This window comes from Dipodomys merriami, unplaced genomic scaffold, assembly GCF_024711535.1.
Source record: "Dipodomys merriami isolate MVZ:Mamm:240054 unplaced genomic scaffold, mDipMer1.0.p SCAF_19, whole genome shotgun sequence".
NCBI classification, from domain to species: Eukaryota; Metazoa; Chordata; class Mammalia; order Rodentia; family Heteromyidae; genus Dipodomys; species Dipodomys merriami.
In genome coordinates, this window is record NW_027203270.1 from 1,308,395 (window position 1) to 1,323,281 (window position 14,887).

General features: G+C 40.0%; 1 protein-coding gene across 3 annotated transcripts in view; it reads right to left on the reverse strand.

Annotated features, from left to right (window-relative positions):
• Positions 1-14,887, reverse strand: part of Dnah9 (dynein axonemal heavy chain 9) — a 343,799-nt gene that overhangs the window by 298,424 nt on the left and 30,488 nt on the right. For 2 of the 3 annotated variants that reach the window (XM_070026946.1, XM_070026945.1), the window contains exons 7-9: positions 8,694-8,861; positions 4,944-5,060; positions 2,623-2,773 (exon numbers count right to left, since the gene is read on the reverse strand). In XM_070026946.1, the coding sequence (XP_069883047.1) occupies positions 2,623-2,773; positions 4,944-5,060; positions 8,694-8,861 (436 nt within the window). Of the gene's footprint in view, positions 1-2,622; positions 2,774-4,943; positions 5,061-8,693; positions 8,862-9,502; positions 9,579-14,887 lie in introns of those variants that run through there. The other variant, XM_070026947.1, reaches the window with a different exon arrangement.

Below are 14,887 nucleotides of genomic sequence, written 5' to 3' on the forward strand. Positions count from 1 at the left end.
TCTAAAATGACCTTTAGTAACTTTCACCCTTGCAGTGTAAGTAGAAACTGTGGCTCTGAAGACTTATTACTTCTGAAATCATGTGACCTTATACATCAGAAGGAAGAGGAGTCTGGATGGACCTGCCCTTACCAGTGAGATGTTAAAAAGCAGAACTCTGGGTGGCAGCTGAAAAGCAAGCCAGAGACTGGAGCCAGAGACGATTAAGTGTGCCATCGTTGGCCTGAAGATGGAGATAGCTACATGTCAAAGGATGGAGGTGAGTCAGAGTTGTGAGTTGCTGGGAGAGGCTCCTGGCTGGTAATTGGCAAGGAAATGGAAACCTGAGGTTTATGATAATAAGGAACTGGAATATAACAAAGAGAAACTTGGAGGGGGTTTTATAACCACAAAGAACTGGATCCTACCAACAAGCTTGAAGGGAGCTTGAAGGGAGCTTTTCCCCCCACAGAATGTCCAGACGTGAACATAGCATGGCCTATACCTTGTGACTCTGTGTTGAGATCCCAGATATACTGTGTTGTTCTCAGAACTTGGCTTGATAGGAAGGCAAATATATACTGTGTTGTAGCAAAAAAACAAGCATGGTCTCTGAAGAGGTCTGAGTTTTCATACTCTATATTTGACTATGAGAAATCATGAGGGTCATGTGCTGGTGTCTTATATCTGTAACCCAAGCTATTCAGGAGGCTGAGATCTGAGGATTGTGGTTCAAAGTCATCATGGGCAGGAGAGGCCATGAGACTCTTTTTTTTTGGGGGGGGTCTGAACTCTGGGCCTGGGTGCTGTTCCTCAGCTCTTCAGCTCACGGCTAGCACTCTACCACTTGAGCCACAGCGCCACTTCCGGCTTTTTTTTTTCTTTTTGCTTAAGTGTTGCTGAGGAATCGAACCCAGGGCCTCAGGCATGCAAGGCAAGCGCTCTACCACTGAGCCACCTTCCCAGCCCCCCATGAGACTCTTATCCCCAATTAACCACCAGAAAACTGGAAGTGGAGCTGTGGATTAAAGTAGTAGAGTACTAGCATTGAGCAAGAGAGCTCAGGCACAGTGCTCAGACCCTAAGTTCAAGCCCCATGACTACCTCCCCATCCCCACAAAAAAAAAGTCAAAATGAGGGTTACACATAAAGATGGAACAACAGTTTCTGAGAATGACTTTTGGAACCAATTCTTAATGACCTTATGCTGAATCCTGTTCCTAAATATCACGATCTTGTTATTAGGTTACTTAAAAACCTTCAATAACTTCCCATCATATGAATGATGACTTCTTGATTAGCATGGCACTCACAACCCGATCTCTGATCTCTCTTGACAAGTGTTGTTCAGCTATTGGCAGCCAAAGCTGGCTTCTTTCACATTTTCTTGTATAATCATTGCCACAGAAGTCCTTGTTTCTTCTCACATTTTCTCAATCTCCAGGCGGTCAGGGCTCAGCCCAACCCCGCTTTTTCCACAAACTCACTTTTGAATCTCTCAGCCATCTTGTTTTGCTCTACCATTCTTCACAACTCAACAACAACTCTGTGAACAAACATTGTTTCTTTTTGTTTGTTTCTGGTACTGTTGTTTTAACTCAGGGCCTAGAGATTGCTAGATTGGTATGATCCTGCCAGGTTTTGTCTCTAGCCTTTCTCCCATCTTCCTGCTGGTTATTTCTGAGATGGTGTCTTACTTCCTGCCCAGGTGAGGGCTTGAGCCATGATATGCTTACTCTAGGCTCCTCATGGTTAGAATCACAAGCATATGCCATGATGCCTAGCTTCCCCTCCGTGAAGATGGAATCTGAAGACTATTCTGCCCAGAGGTTGGACTGGTACCTTGATCCTAATGATCTTAACTTCTCATGTAGTTTGGGATGATAGGTGGGTACCATTGAACTCAGTTATAGGTTAAGCAGACTGGCTAACTTTTCTGCTCAGACTGTCTTTTAATCATAATCCTCACTTTCTCAGCCTCCCAAGTAGCTAGAATTACATGGATGAGCCCCTGGGTGCACCATCATTCAGTGTTAATTGCTTTGTTACTTTCCCTGACTTGCCATTACAGATACGTCCTACAGACATATCTCACATTTACCAAGCACTCAAGAAGTGTCTGGTAAAATTGACACTAACCTACATTTGATTTTCAAATAAGTAAAATAAGACATCTAACTATAATAAAAATGGAGACATAATACACCTCTACAAAGGACTGTCCTTTGTCATCAGGCTCTGGCTGGTTCCTCCTACCAGAAGCATGGTTGCTATGGCAGTGAAAGGGTGGACTGTAAAAACCTCTTGTGAACTGAGGTACCTTGAAGATTAGTCAGTGTGACAACACAGATCAGGAGTCAACTCCTCCATTATGCTAGGGTGATAACTGACTCACAGGGGTCAAGACTTCATTGGCCTGGGCCATTCTGACAATCTCAGCCCCAGATCCTGGGAATCCTACTGTTTAGTGAACTCTATAGTCATGCAAGAGGTCTGGAATTTTAAACAGGAGTGCTGTGATTTTTGTTCTGAGGGACTAGCATAGAGCTATATATGGACATTGCATAAATCCCAAACAAGTGCATTCTACCTTTCCCGGAAACAGAATTTTCCCCCATCAAAATCCCTTGGAAAGCAGCCTACCAAGTCCTGCCTTCTCCTGGATGTGCTGATTGTAGATGATCCTCACAGCATCTAGGTCTCTGTTGAACATCTGGATAAGGATCAGGTATTTACTGGATAGGTCCCTTGCTACCAGGGGTCTTTCAAGGAGGATCCCTGCTATGTCTAGCAGCTGTAGAGAGAACAGAGGAACAGGACGCAGTGAGAGCAATGAGGGGGTGGGGAGGAGAGGCTGATCAAGGTACATTGCATGCGTATAGGAACATGTCAAAACGAAATGTCTTTGTACAACTAAACGATGCTAAAAATATGTGGGAGGAAAACCAAAAAAAAAACCTTTCCAGATTTGCATACATCTTGTTTCCTGCTTTTCCCTTCATATGTCTACCATTTCAAGGGGAGTGCACAATTGTTACTGGTGCACTGTAGCAATGTGGATAATAATAATAACAAATAATAATTAGTAGGCAGGTAGTCTCCTTTGCTTCTAAATGAGGAGTCTTGTCTGCTGGTTACCACCAAGCTCTGTTGTAAGAATCTGGAAAAGGAAAACTAATGATGCCAGCAAGGTTGAGTTCTAAAACAGAAGGGAGGTGGAAACGGCAAAGGAACAGCTAAGTGGGATGGAATCGAAAAGATTCTGGAAGGTTGAAATATGAGAATGGAAGCAAGGAAGGAAAGGTTTCTGGCTGGGGGGAGGGAGGGTCAGCTACCTTGAGAATAAATAGACATGAGGAGATTAGTTGACAACGTTTTTCTGTGAATTAAAACTACCCAAACCTTGCTGTGTGATTTTTTTGGTGGGATGACCAAAAACAGAGAAATAACATAGACAGAAGAGACTCATGGTATGGTTTTTCTGTCAGCTTCCATGGAGCTGATGAGGAGTCAGGGCCAGACAATAGGGAATTTACTTTTATGAGACTCTGGGAACAAACTATGCTGCTTCTGGGACCAGGCACAAGATTGGAAAGGACTTCTTTGCCTAGAACCCCGCTTCTCTGTAAAACTGCAAGGATTAGAATTTCTCAAACTCAGAGAAATACGTTATTGCATAAATATAGACATTAGCATGGTAGGAATCATCCGAAGTGCAATCATAATATTCCTTCAAACACTTCCCGGACAGACCAAATTTACATGGGAGATTATACTCAGAGCAGAGACACACAGTGAATTCATAGGGGAAGTAACTTGAGGATACGCATGTGGCTTTCCCCTGCAGATTCTTTGAAATTCCAGACGCAGGGAGATTCATAGGATAGGGTGGGGGCTGGCCATTCTCAATGTATAAATGCAGTTATAGCTTTTTATAAGTTTTATGAGTGATCAAGTTTGTTTCAGTTAGCAATGGCAGTTAATGACATAGAAGATCATTTAGTAAACACATGAAAGATCTTTCTCTAGAATTAATTCAAATGTTTGAAGAGGATACCTTACAAGTCTTACTTCAGTCTGAAATGGGAGCTATTTAATGGAGATTATTTCCTCCCTCTGTCTCTGTCTCTGTCTCTGTCTCTGTCTCTCTCTGTCTCTGTCTCTGTCTCTCTGTCTCTCTCCCTGGCTCCCCTCAATTCAATGGATACAAAGCCCAGAACATTTGGGAAACTTAATATCCTACACTGACATAGATTTCCCCCATCCAGGGTTTAAGCCTCTTCTACAATTGTCCCCCAGTCATTCAGTCTCTGTTTGAACATTTTCAGTGACTGGAAACTTAACTACTTGTCAAGGAGATCCATTTTGTGGACAGCTTTGACAGAAATCTCTTCTCTGTTGAACCAAAATGTGCCTCTTTATAACTTCTTCCTAACTCAGATGCTTCAAGCTCTGTAGGATTTCATAGTTTACAGAGGATCCATTAAGTCCTCCAAGTCTTCATGGCTCCCTCCTCAACTCTTTCCCCTATACCTGCATCACAACAAACCTTCTCCCCCATACTCTATGCCACCAGATCTGGGTGAGATAGAGCAAGAGTGCATGTCTTATTCTATTTATTGATTCCTGGATCCTGCAATCTATTTCCTGGTAAGTGGTTTGCTCGATCTTGAGTCATCCCTTCCACAGTGTTTCAACAATCCTACATTGTCCAGAATTTTCACAATAAAAATAAAAATAAAAAAACAATCCTATATTGTCATATGTAGAGAAAAGCATTGAATGATCAGTCTGAGATTCAGATTCAATTCTGTATGCTTCCCAGTCTTGGGATATTTACTTTTCTGTCTACTAGATGGGCAAGAATAATATTTGCAGGAACCAAATAATTGGGATAATATCCTTGCCATCCTCTGATAAAACATTGTACAACAGGGGTGGCTCCTGCCCCCACTTGAACCAACCTTAAAGGCATGTGCCACATCAGGGGTATCATCAAAGGCTTGAATAAATATGGTCCCCAATCTTTGGTCCAGATCTTCTACTCTGTGGTTAAATTCAGAGACATCGTTTTCAAATTCCTGAAGAAGCATCATAAAGAACATAAGAACAAAATGATTTTTCTGAAAGCCAGTCACACCATGGTCTTTATTACTAACCTTTGTACTTGAATTAGTCATACCACAGATTTATTTTAATGCTCTCAAATTCACATGGCATCATTTCATTTTTAACCAGCAAAAAGCTGGCCTGTTAGTGTAGCACTTTTACCTAGACATTTGAGCAAAATGGCAAAGCCAATCCAATGTGGGGCTGGAGTCTTTATTACACCTTCTCCCCTCCCCGCTATTCCTTACCTCTACTTTCTGAAGTCCCTCCCTTCTCACCCACAATATCAGCTCCTACTACCCCTTTCTCTCACCCACACCCACACCTACACCCCCACCCCACACTACTAGTAGCAACAGCCCTAGCAATAGGCCATTTCAATATTACCATCGAATTTCCTTTTTCCCTCTAGTGAAAATACCATCCCCCCATGTACCTGAAATATAGTCACTAGGAGGAAAGTAATAGTAATAGAGTGGGAATCTTCTCTGAGCATGTTAGACATCTCAAGGGATCTTACTTGGCTAGACCCAGGAAGATATCACTCAATAAATTCTATTAGCTCAAAGTAAAAAGAACAATGAAGATGGGTTATAAAACACAAAATGTACAATGTGTTTGCAAACATATGATTAAACAAAATCCCATATACAAGTTTAAAAATCTACAAGGAAATTACATGTTGTCCTAGAATTCTTAATTCTCTAAAATTCACCATGGTATTGTTTCAGTTTTATCCATTTTGAGAGCCTCCCTACCATTGCTGTATTTTTACCTGGATTCTAAGGACAACAATAATACTATTTCTTTTAAACATACCTTAATTAGTTTAACACAGAAACTAGACATTGTTCCTAAGGTTGCTATACTTAGCAAACAGAAACATAGAGCACTTTGATAAATTTGAATCTAGAACAAACAATGAATTTTTAAAAATATAAATGAGTTCTAATTATTGTATTTTATCTGGTAATCCAAAGTGTGCTGTTCTTAGTCCAATGTAGCTATTGTCAGGGAAACATTGTTAACTCAAATATCTAATTCGTACAATTTCTACTTGTTATTATTGTTTTCAAGAGTAATATATCCTCTTATAAGAAAACACAGAAACAAATAAAAAAAAGTAGAAAAACAAGAAAAAAAAGTATGGATATGTTTTACAAACTCAACCATGCCCGCATTATGTTGTATTTCTTTATGGATTTTTTTTTACCTGTGTATGGGGTTTTGCTTTATTATGTGTTTGCAAAAGCATTGTACATATTCTGTTTTATAACACATTTCCTACATTTTTCTACTTTGAACCAATAGAATTTGTAAAAAGTGGTATTTCCCTGGGTCTGGTCAAGTAAGTTCCCTTTAGAGGTCTAAGATGCTCAGGGCAAATTCCTGTTTCTAATTTTCTCTTTTTCCTTCTTACATTAAACTTCCTGTTCCAGCAATTCTTCCTTTTATTTTTTTGTATGGTTTTTACTGTAAAAATGCTGTACATGAGCAAAGTAATGAGTACATTTCCTATTGAGCATTGTTGCCTCCTCCTTTGTTTTCCCTCTACCATCCCTTCCTTCCTTGCAACCTCCACAACTACCCCCCACCCCCTGCTGAAGTTGTAAAGTTCATTTTCAACATACTGTTTTGTACATCTCATTGTTTTAATGGGTCAACCTGTATCTTTATTAAAGCATTTTGTTTTTTTTCCTTCCCCTCCTCAAATTAGAGAAGTGTATATACAAGATGCAGGGCACTGACATTGAATACAGTGAAAATAGGGGTTATACCATGGGGGAGGAACATACAAAGAAACAAAAAATTCACATGGTACATTATAAATATATTAGAAACAATAGGAAGAAAGAAAAAGGATATTCGTGTTCCTATTTGGGGGTTCATTTCGCTTAACATCATCTTATATGGTCATATGTACATAGCTTTTAGCCTTTTCTGCTTGTCCTACACATGTACTAGTTATTGCAAATAAGGGAAGCTATGGGACCTATGTTTCTTTGGGCTAGGCTTACTTCACTTAATATAATTTTTTTCCAAGTCTTTCCATTTCCTAACAAATGGGGTAATGTCATTCTTTCTGATGGAGGCATAGATTTCCATTGTGTGTGTGTGTATGTGTGTGTGTGTGTATGTGTGTGTGTGTATCACATTTTCTTGATCCATTCATCTACTGAGGGGCATCTGGGTTGGTTCCATATCTTAGCTATGGTAAATAATGCTGCAATAAACATAGTTGTGCTGGTAGCCTTAGTATGGCCTTGTTTGTGATCGTTTGGGTAAATGCCCAAAAGTGGGATTGCTGAGTCATAGGGGAGCGTGTGATATTTTTTAGGTAATTCTACTCCTTCTTTGCACACTAACACGTTCTCTCTTTTTCTCATGTTTTTGAATTCACAGATCTTGGGCTCGGGTGACGTGGGGTGAGGGGGAGTTGCAGCTGAGATGTGAACTCTTTTTTCTCACTCTGCAAAACATGTCTCAGCTTCACTTACCCTTTCCCAATCTATGAATAAACTTCTGTTCAGGTTTGCCCATCCTTCACTCAGTAGACTGTGCTAGAAGCTTCTTTGGACGTATTAAGGTATAATAGACAAATGAAAGGTTGCATATGTTGAAGGTGTAGAATAACATTTTGTCATATATAAAATTTTGGCATGTATGAAATGATCACAACAATGGAGTCATTAAAGATAATTAACTTCACAGTTACCATTTTCTTCTTAGTGTGTATGTATGTGTACACATGTGTGTATATGTGTGAAAGAGATCACTACCCTACCCTCATAGCAAACTTCAAGTACTCAATACAGTGTTGTTAACTATCTGTAACACTCTGTTACACATTCACGTCTCTGGAATTATTCATCTTGCATAGCTGAAACTTAAAACTCTTTGACCAATACCTCCCTGTTTCCCTCTCCCTCCAACACACAAAATGTTTGTTCCCAACTGCTTTTCTATGAGTTTTAGTACTTCAGATTCCACATATAAGTGAGATCATATGGTCTTTGTCTGTCTGCTTATTTTACTTAGCCTAGGCTGAAACCACTTGGTAGTCATGGCTTCCCTTGTCATTTCTTCCCCATCTCAGCACCTCTGAAAAGCTAGGGCCATTAGTGGCTGGCAGAAATTCTTTTGCTCTATCTCCTAACAAACAATAATTAGGATCTTTCTAATGACATAGGTATAATAATTGTTTCACCTGATGTAAATAGTAGAGGAAATGCACACACAAAAAAATGTTCAAAATGTACCTTATTCATGTAACTGTAACCCCTCTGAACAGCATCTTTAAAATAAAATAAAACTTAAAAAATGTAATCTAGCCAGGAGCCAGTGGCTCACGCCTAGTTATTCAGGAGGGTGAGATCTGAGGATCATGGTTCAAAGCCAGCCCTGGCAGGAAAGTCAGTGAGACTCTGATCTCCAGAAAACCACCAGAAAACTAGAAGTGGCTCTGTTGCTCAAGTGGTAGAGTACTCACCTTGAGGTGAAGAGCTCAGGAACAGCGCCCAGGCCAAGAGTTCAAGCCCCTCAACCAACAACAACAACAACAAAAAGCAATCTAGAAAGGAATAAGGCTATCAATTCAGCCCTACCATGCTTTGGGGGTCCAAGCAATTATAAGAGCACTCCAAGAAGACCTGGTACATCTCTTGAAATTCCTCATACATTTGCTGGACCTGCTTACTCAGTGTGTTCCCTCTGATGCCACTAAACTCAAGCTTTTCCAGTTTGTGGAAATCCAAGACAGTCTTCAGAAGATCCTAAGGGAACAATTCAGAAAGGAGTTAAATTTATCATCTAAATCCATCATCATCATCATCATCATCATCATCATCACAACTGTGGATGGGAAGAACTGGAAGAGCTAGAACTTATACGGGGGTGGTGGTTGCTTGGGAAAATGTGATGCCTACTTAGTTTTGTAACAGTATTAGATGGGGTTGGTAAAAATAACTCTTGATTAAACTCAGTAATGAAGAGGAAAAATAGATAAATAAGAATCTATATAGAAACGATAATAAATATACTTCAACCTCTCTTTAAAATTGATTATAAAATATGATGATGATGATGATGGTGGTGGTGGTGGTGGTGGTGGTGGTGGTGGTGGTGGTGGTGGTGGTGGTGGTGGTGGTAAATGTGTTTACATGATTGGTGAGTTTGGCACCAATTTTTATTTAAAAAGTGAGTTCCATATGGGCCATATTGTCTAGAATGAGAATTACTTTAGAGGATGGCAGTAGGAAAGCAGACACTGAAATTAGTTCAAGGACAAATCCAGAGGTCAGAAACAGCCTTCATAGCAATGTCTTCTGCCAAAGAAAGAAATCTCCCACAGAGTGTTCTTGCCAGGTGTATGCAGTACATTGTATCAGCTGGGTGACAGAGTGCTGTTACTTACCATATCTATGCTGGTTTCTTCATCTGTGATAGCTAACAATAGTATTTCTTGGTATGGTGGTGAGAGCTAAATTAATGCAGGCTTAGGATTTGGGTGAGTGCTATGCACATATCCAGTATGCATTATGATTACTGTAATTGTCACAACAGAGTCCTGATGAGCTCAGAATTCCATGACCCCTGAATGGCATAACATGGAAGCCAGAGGAGGGGTCTCTCCTGAGTCTCTAGAAGCTACTACTTCATTACTGATGGTACAAATGTCTTCTGTGAATGCCTAACAGGTCACATGGAAGGTATCCCTTAGAAGGACCTGTCTAAAAGTTACAACAATTTCTGTTAGGACTTCTAATCTATGTGTATCCTTTGACAGGAAGAAGAAAAACAAAGTTTGCCTTTGCATCATTCACGTTTCCTGTGGATCCCTGGAAAGGGGTCATCTACCCTAAGCAGATTGAATGGGAAAGTGAGGATGCACTATGACAAGAATGCAGGGAAACCCAGGAACTCCTGGTATAACTCCAGAAATTTCCTATTCCCTGTTGTTCCTGCTACCATGGATCTGTCAGTCTTGTATAAGTTGCCTGACTCCTATCTCTCATTGGGAAACAAGACCAATTGCAATGATAGAGATACTGGATGTGAGGAAAAGTGCCTAAGTGTCCTCACTTTGTCAGATTACCCATACAATTTCAGACAACTTTTGAGCAGCCTTTTTTATGTGGAGCATGGTTGGCAGCAAGCAGCTAAAGCAGGAGAGGATCACCAGCCAAGGAACTCTAAATGTAGATCAGGTCAGGACCAAGGTTCTTGCTGCCCTTGGTGGTGGGAGATAGAGAAGTTGCTATTTAAAAAACAAACAAACAAAAAAAACCCAGTAACCTGTAGCTCACAGCTAATCAGGAGGCTGAGATCTAAGGCTTGCAATTCAAAGGTAGGCCAGGCAAGAAAGTCCATGAGGTTCTTATCCCCAATTAATTAACAAAAGCCAGAGTGTTGCTGTGGCTCAAGTGGCAGAGCTCTAGCCTTGAACGAAAAAGCTCAGGAACAGCACCCAGTCCTCAGTTCAAGCCCAGGAAGATTTTGGTGTGAGGCTAGCCCTAGGGTGAAAAAGTGTAAGACCTTACCTGAGAAATAAAGCAAAAAATAAAAAAGGTTTGGTGTGTGGCTCAAATGGTACAGTGCCTACCTTGCAAGCAAAAAGTTCTGATTTCAGATGCCAGTACTATCAAATATATATCAAAAATAGACAAATGGGATTACTGATAACATAAATATCCAATGTTATAAACTTTAAAATTCAGTAGAATAAACCCAAAGATAAATTCAATAATCCAATTAAAATTGCCAAAGATATGAATACATACTATTTGAAAGAAGAAATTTAAATGAAGATGTAAAAATAATTCAACTTCATTAGCTGTCAGAGAAATGCAAGTCAAAACCACAATGTCATATTTTATCAAAAAGTTTAAAGAAACTGGGTTCTGATGGCTTACACCTGTAATCCTAACTACTCAGGAGGCTGAGGTCTGAGGATCACAGTTTGAAACCATTCCAGAAAGTAAAGTCCATTTATTATTTCTAATAAACTACCAAAAAAGTTGGGGTTCAAATGGTAAAACATTAGCCTTGAATGGGACAGTGCCCAGGCCCTGAGTTCAAGCCCCATGGCTGATAAAATACAAGGAAAAAAAGCTCATTCCTGTATTCTTAGCTATTTTGGAGGTTGAGACCTAGAGAACCGTGGTTCAAAGCCAGTCCAGGCAGAAGTATCTATGAGACTTCATTTCTAATTAACCAGGGAAAAAGCCAGGCTGGGGGCATGACTCAGAAGCCAGATGTGAGTGAAAATGCCAAACAAGTATAATGTTCTGAGTTCAAGCCCATGCAATGGCAGATTGATTGATGATAGATAAATGACAGACAGACAGGCAGACAGACAGATAGATAGATGATAGGCAAGTAAATAAAAATAAAAACATTTGCAGAGTATGTTCAAGTTTATGGCAGCACAAAAATGTAATTCTAGTATTCAGAAAATTGGGATTTCATTCAAAGTCAGTCAGCCTGGGCTACATTGTGAGACTGTATCTCAAAACAATAGCAACAAAAGAAAAAAATGTTTAACTTTATATAGAGAGAAAAAAGAACAAATGAATTTAACTGAAATTGATTTCAATAGTAATTCAAATCTCTCACAAGGTTTTTAGTTGTAGTGAGCTTTACATGTACTAAAAACATGTAAATGTTTTTACAGGAAAAGAATATTTTACAAGAAACAATATTTTTTATAGAAAAAATAACTTTGGTACTCATTTTTCACAAATGTGTGGATGTCTATTTCAATTTGGGGGAAATCCTGCCTAACCATTTTAAACGACAGATCTATCTTGATATGTCTGGTTACAACCGAAAGCATGATAGTAATTTCTTTATGCTATTTGATTTCTCAAGGACACTTGAAGCGTAGACCTGGATGGTCAGTGAGAGGGGTTCGGTGTCTAGTCTAATAGGTAGATAATTAAATATTAGAGAAATAGTTCATTGTGCTATTTTTGGAGAAAGCATAGTCACTCAAAATGACGGCTATGCACATTTTTTAGCCATTATCTAAGTTAACAAACATGGAAGATGACAAATTTATTTGGGATTCTATTCAAAGATCTTAGGGTTTTCTTTCCACCTCCATCCAAAAGGCTTCATCTCCTCACCTCTTTCTGACATTTTCCATATCCTTTGTCTGCAGTGGCTTTCTTTGGGGGCTCTTAGAATGATTAATTTAACATATTATTATTTGTTTATTTTCTATCTTTATTTCCAAAGAGGTTGAAAATACTACCAAAGGTGTCCTGGTATCCCCAATGCCTGGAAGAGTTCTCAGTGCCGAACAGATAATTCTTGAATGCAGACATGCTCCCTGTAGTACCATAATCAGCTATATCAAGTTCAGAAGAAGGTAACATGGTGACAGAGGCCCTAGAAACTGTGACTACTGAAGAGCAGCTGGTAAGTGCAAGAGGGGTTGGGTGGGGCAGGAATATTACAAAGCAAAGCATATTATTGGTGAGAAAGCCCTTGATGAATGTCAGGTAGAAATTTCCATAGCAATTAAGTGACTAAGACAAAGTAGCAGAGTGACTGTTACTATGTAGGCTGAAACTATGACATGAATGAGAGGTAAACATTTTTTTTTTTTTTTGTCGGTCATGGGGCTTGAACTCTGGGCCTGGGCGCTGTCCCTCAGCTCTTCAGCTCAAGGCGAGCGCTCTACCACTTGAGCTACAGCGCCACTTCCGGTTTTCTAGTGATTTATTGGAGATAGGAGTCTCATGGTCTTTCCTGCCCGGGCTGGCTTTGAACCGCGACTCTCAGATCTCAGCCTTCTGAGTAGCTAGGATTACAGGCGTGAGCCACCGGCGCCCGGCTAGAGGTAAACATTTTAACCTACAAAAAAAATGACCATTTCTAATGTGGCTCTGTTGAATAGAACAGAATCATCCAGTGCCTACACATTTCCAACAGTAGGATGAGCTGCCCAAGATGGAGTGAGCTCTTCATCACTAGATGCATGTGGGTTCTGGTCTATTTAATGTTGATGACACTGTGGAAAGATTTCTGTAGCTGGAGACACAGATTTATTATACTGACTGTAACTTACATCTTTGATTTTTAACTTACTTAGCTGTAAGGTCTTTTTACTGCTTATTTTAAAATCTTCACTTCACAGATAACGGGCAAATTTAAGCCAGTAAGAGGTTTCAGTGATACTTATGAATGGCCATGAAGTGCATGCTGGGCATGGTGGTGCATGCCTAAAATCCCAGCTCATCAGGAGATGGAGGCAAGAGGATCCAAGTTCAAGGCCTGGGCAAGGTTATCTAGATCCTCTCTCATAAGCAAAACTAAAACCAAAAGAGCTGAGGGCATGGCTCAAGTATTAAAGTGATTACATAGCAAGTGTGAGGCTGTAGGTTCAATCTTAAGTAGTGCAACCTTGCAAACAGCATAATGAACTCCATATGAATTTCATAGCATAATGCATTTAATCTGTTTGCAAGAGCTTAGGATCTCAGGTCCAAAACACTCAGGTTTACACAACTCTGGATCTGCCATTTATTAGCAATTAGCTTAAAGCAAGGCACTTTTCTTTTCTTTCTTTCTTTTTTTTCTTTTTTGTGCCTTGAATTCTGGGCCTCGGTGCTATCCCTGAGCTCTTCAGCTCAAGGGTAGCACTCTACCATCTAAGCCCAGTGCCACTTCCAGTTTTCTGGTGGTTAATTGGAGATAAGAGTCTCATGGATTTTCCTGCTGGGCTGGCTTTGAACTGCAATCCTCAAATCTCAGCCTCCTCAGTAGCTAGGCTTACAGGTGTGAGTCACTGCACCTGGTGACACTTAACTTTTCTAAGGTCATTTTTCCCAATGGTAAATGGGGTTACCAGGTAACACAGAAACCATCATTGTAGGACTTCAATGAATAGTAGCAATTGTAATTAACATGTCATTTGATCAGATTGCATAATTGTACACACTAGGGATGTCTAGTTGTTCCTTTCCAGATAGAGAACACAAAAGTCCTAGGCAGCTTATGCACAGACGGACTGCATCTTATTCTTATGAAAAATGGTGTAATATTTAGTGAAGGTGGAAGGTGGTAGGATGGGGGAAGGTTTAATTTGTGTTCTGACCCACTAAGTGAAGAATCAAACTCAGGTATAATGGCAAGTTACACCAACAGCAATTCTATTCTTGAAGGACAGGTCATGCCGCCCATCTTAAAAGAAATGTCTTCAGAATTCATTAAGGTAGAGCACAAAGCAGACATTTATAGATGAAAATCTCAAAAGGTCATTTGGAAAAAGACTGTTTTCTTTTACCTTTCCATTGCCACCGACCTTATGCAGCTAATGGTCTCATATGTGACCACATGTTCAAGCCCTCCTGAAAGGGAAGCTGTCCCAATTAGGCTGGGAATGAAAGAAAAGAGACTGGGTAGAAAGGCTGGAGATAGCAGGGAGAACAAAATGGGAATGTGGTGTGTGTTAGGTCAGCTTATTACCTATCTCCCTTCTAATCACTTTGCATAAAGCCTCAGCAGGAAATCATTTTGTCTCCAAGTGATCACAGCTTTACAGCAATTTTATAATGAAAGGAATGAGGGTTTGCTCCAAGCTGTCCCCTGCATTGTTTGCAGGGAAAAGGCTGCAGGCAGAAACATAAACAGAGGAATCTGCAGAATATACAATATTGTGGCACAAAAATAAACTTTGTGTGTGTATGTCTGTGTGTGTGTGTGTGTATGCGTATACTGGAGCATCATACAGGAAGGATTCTTGAGGCAACTGAAAGATGCCTGTTTGTTGATGCAAGTTGCAAAATTTTTA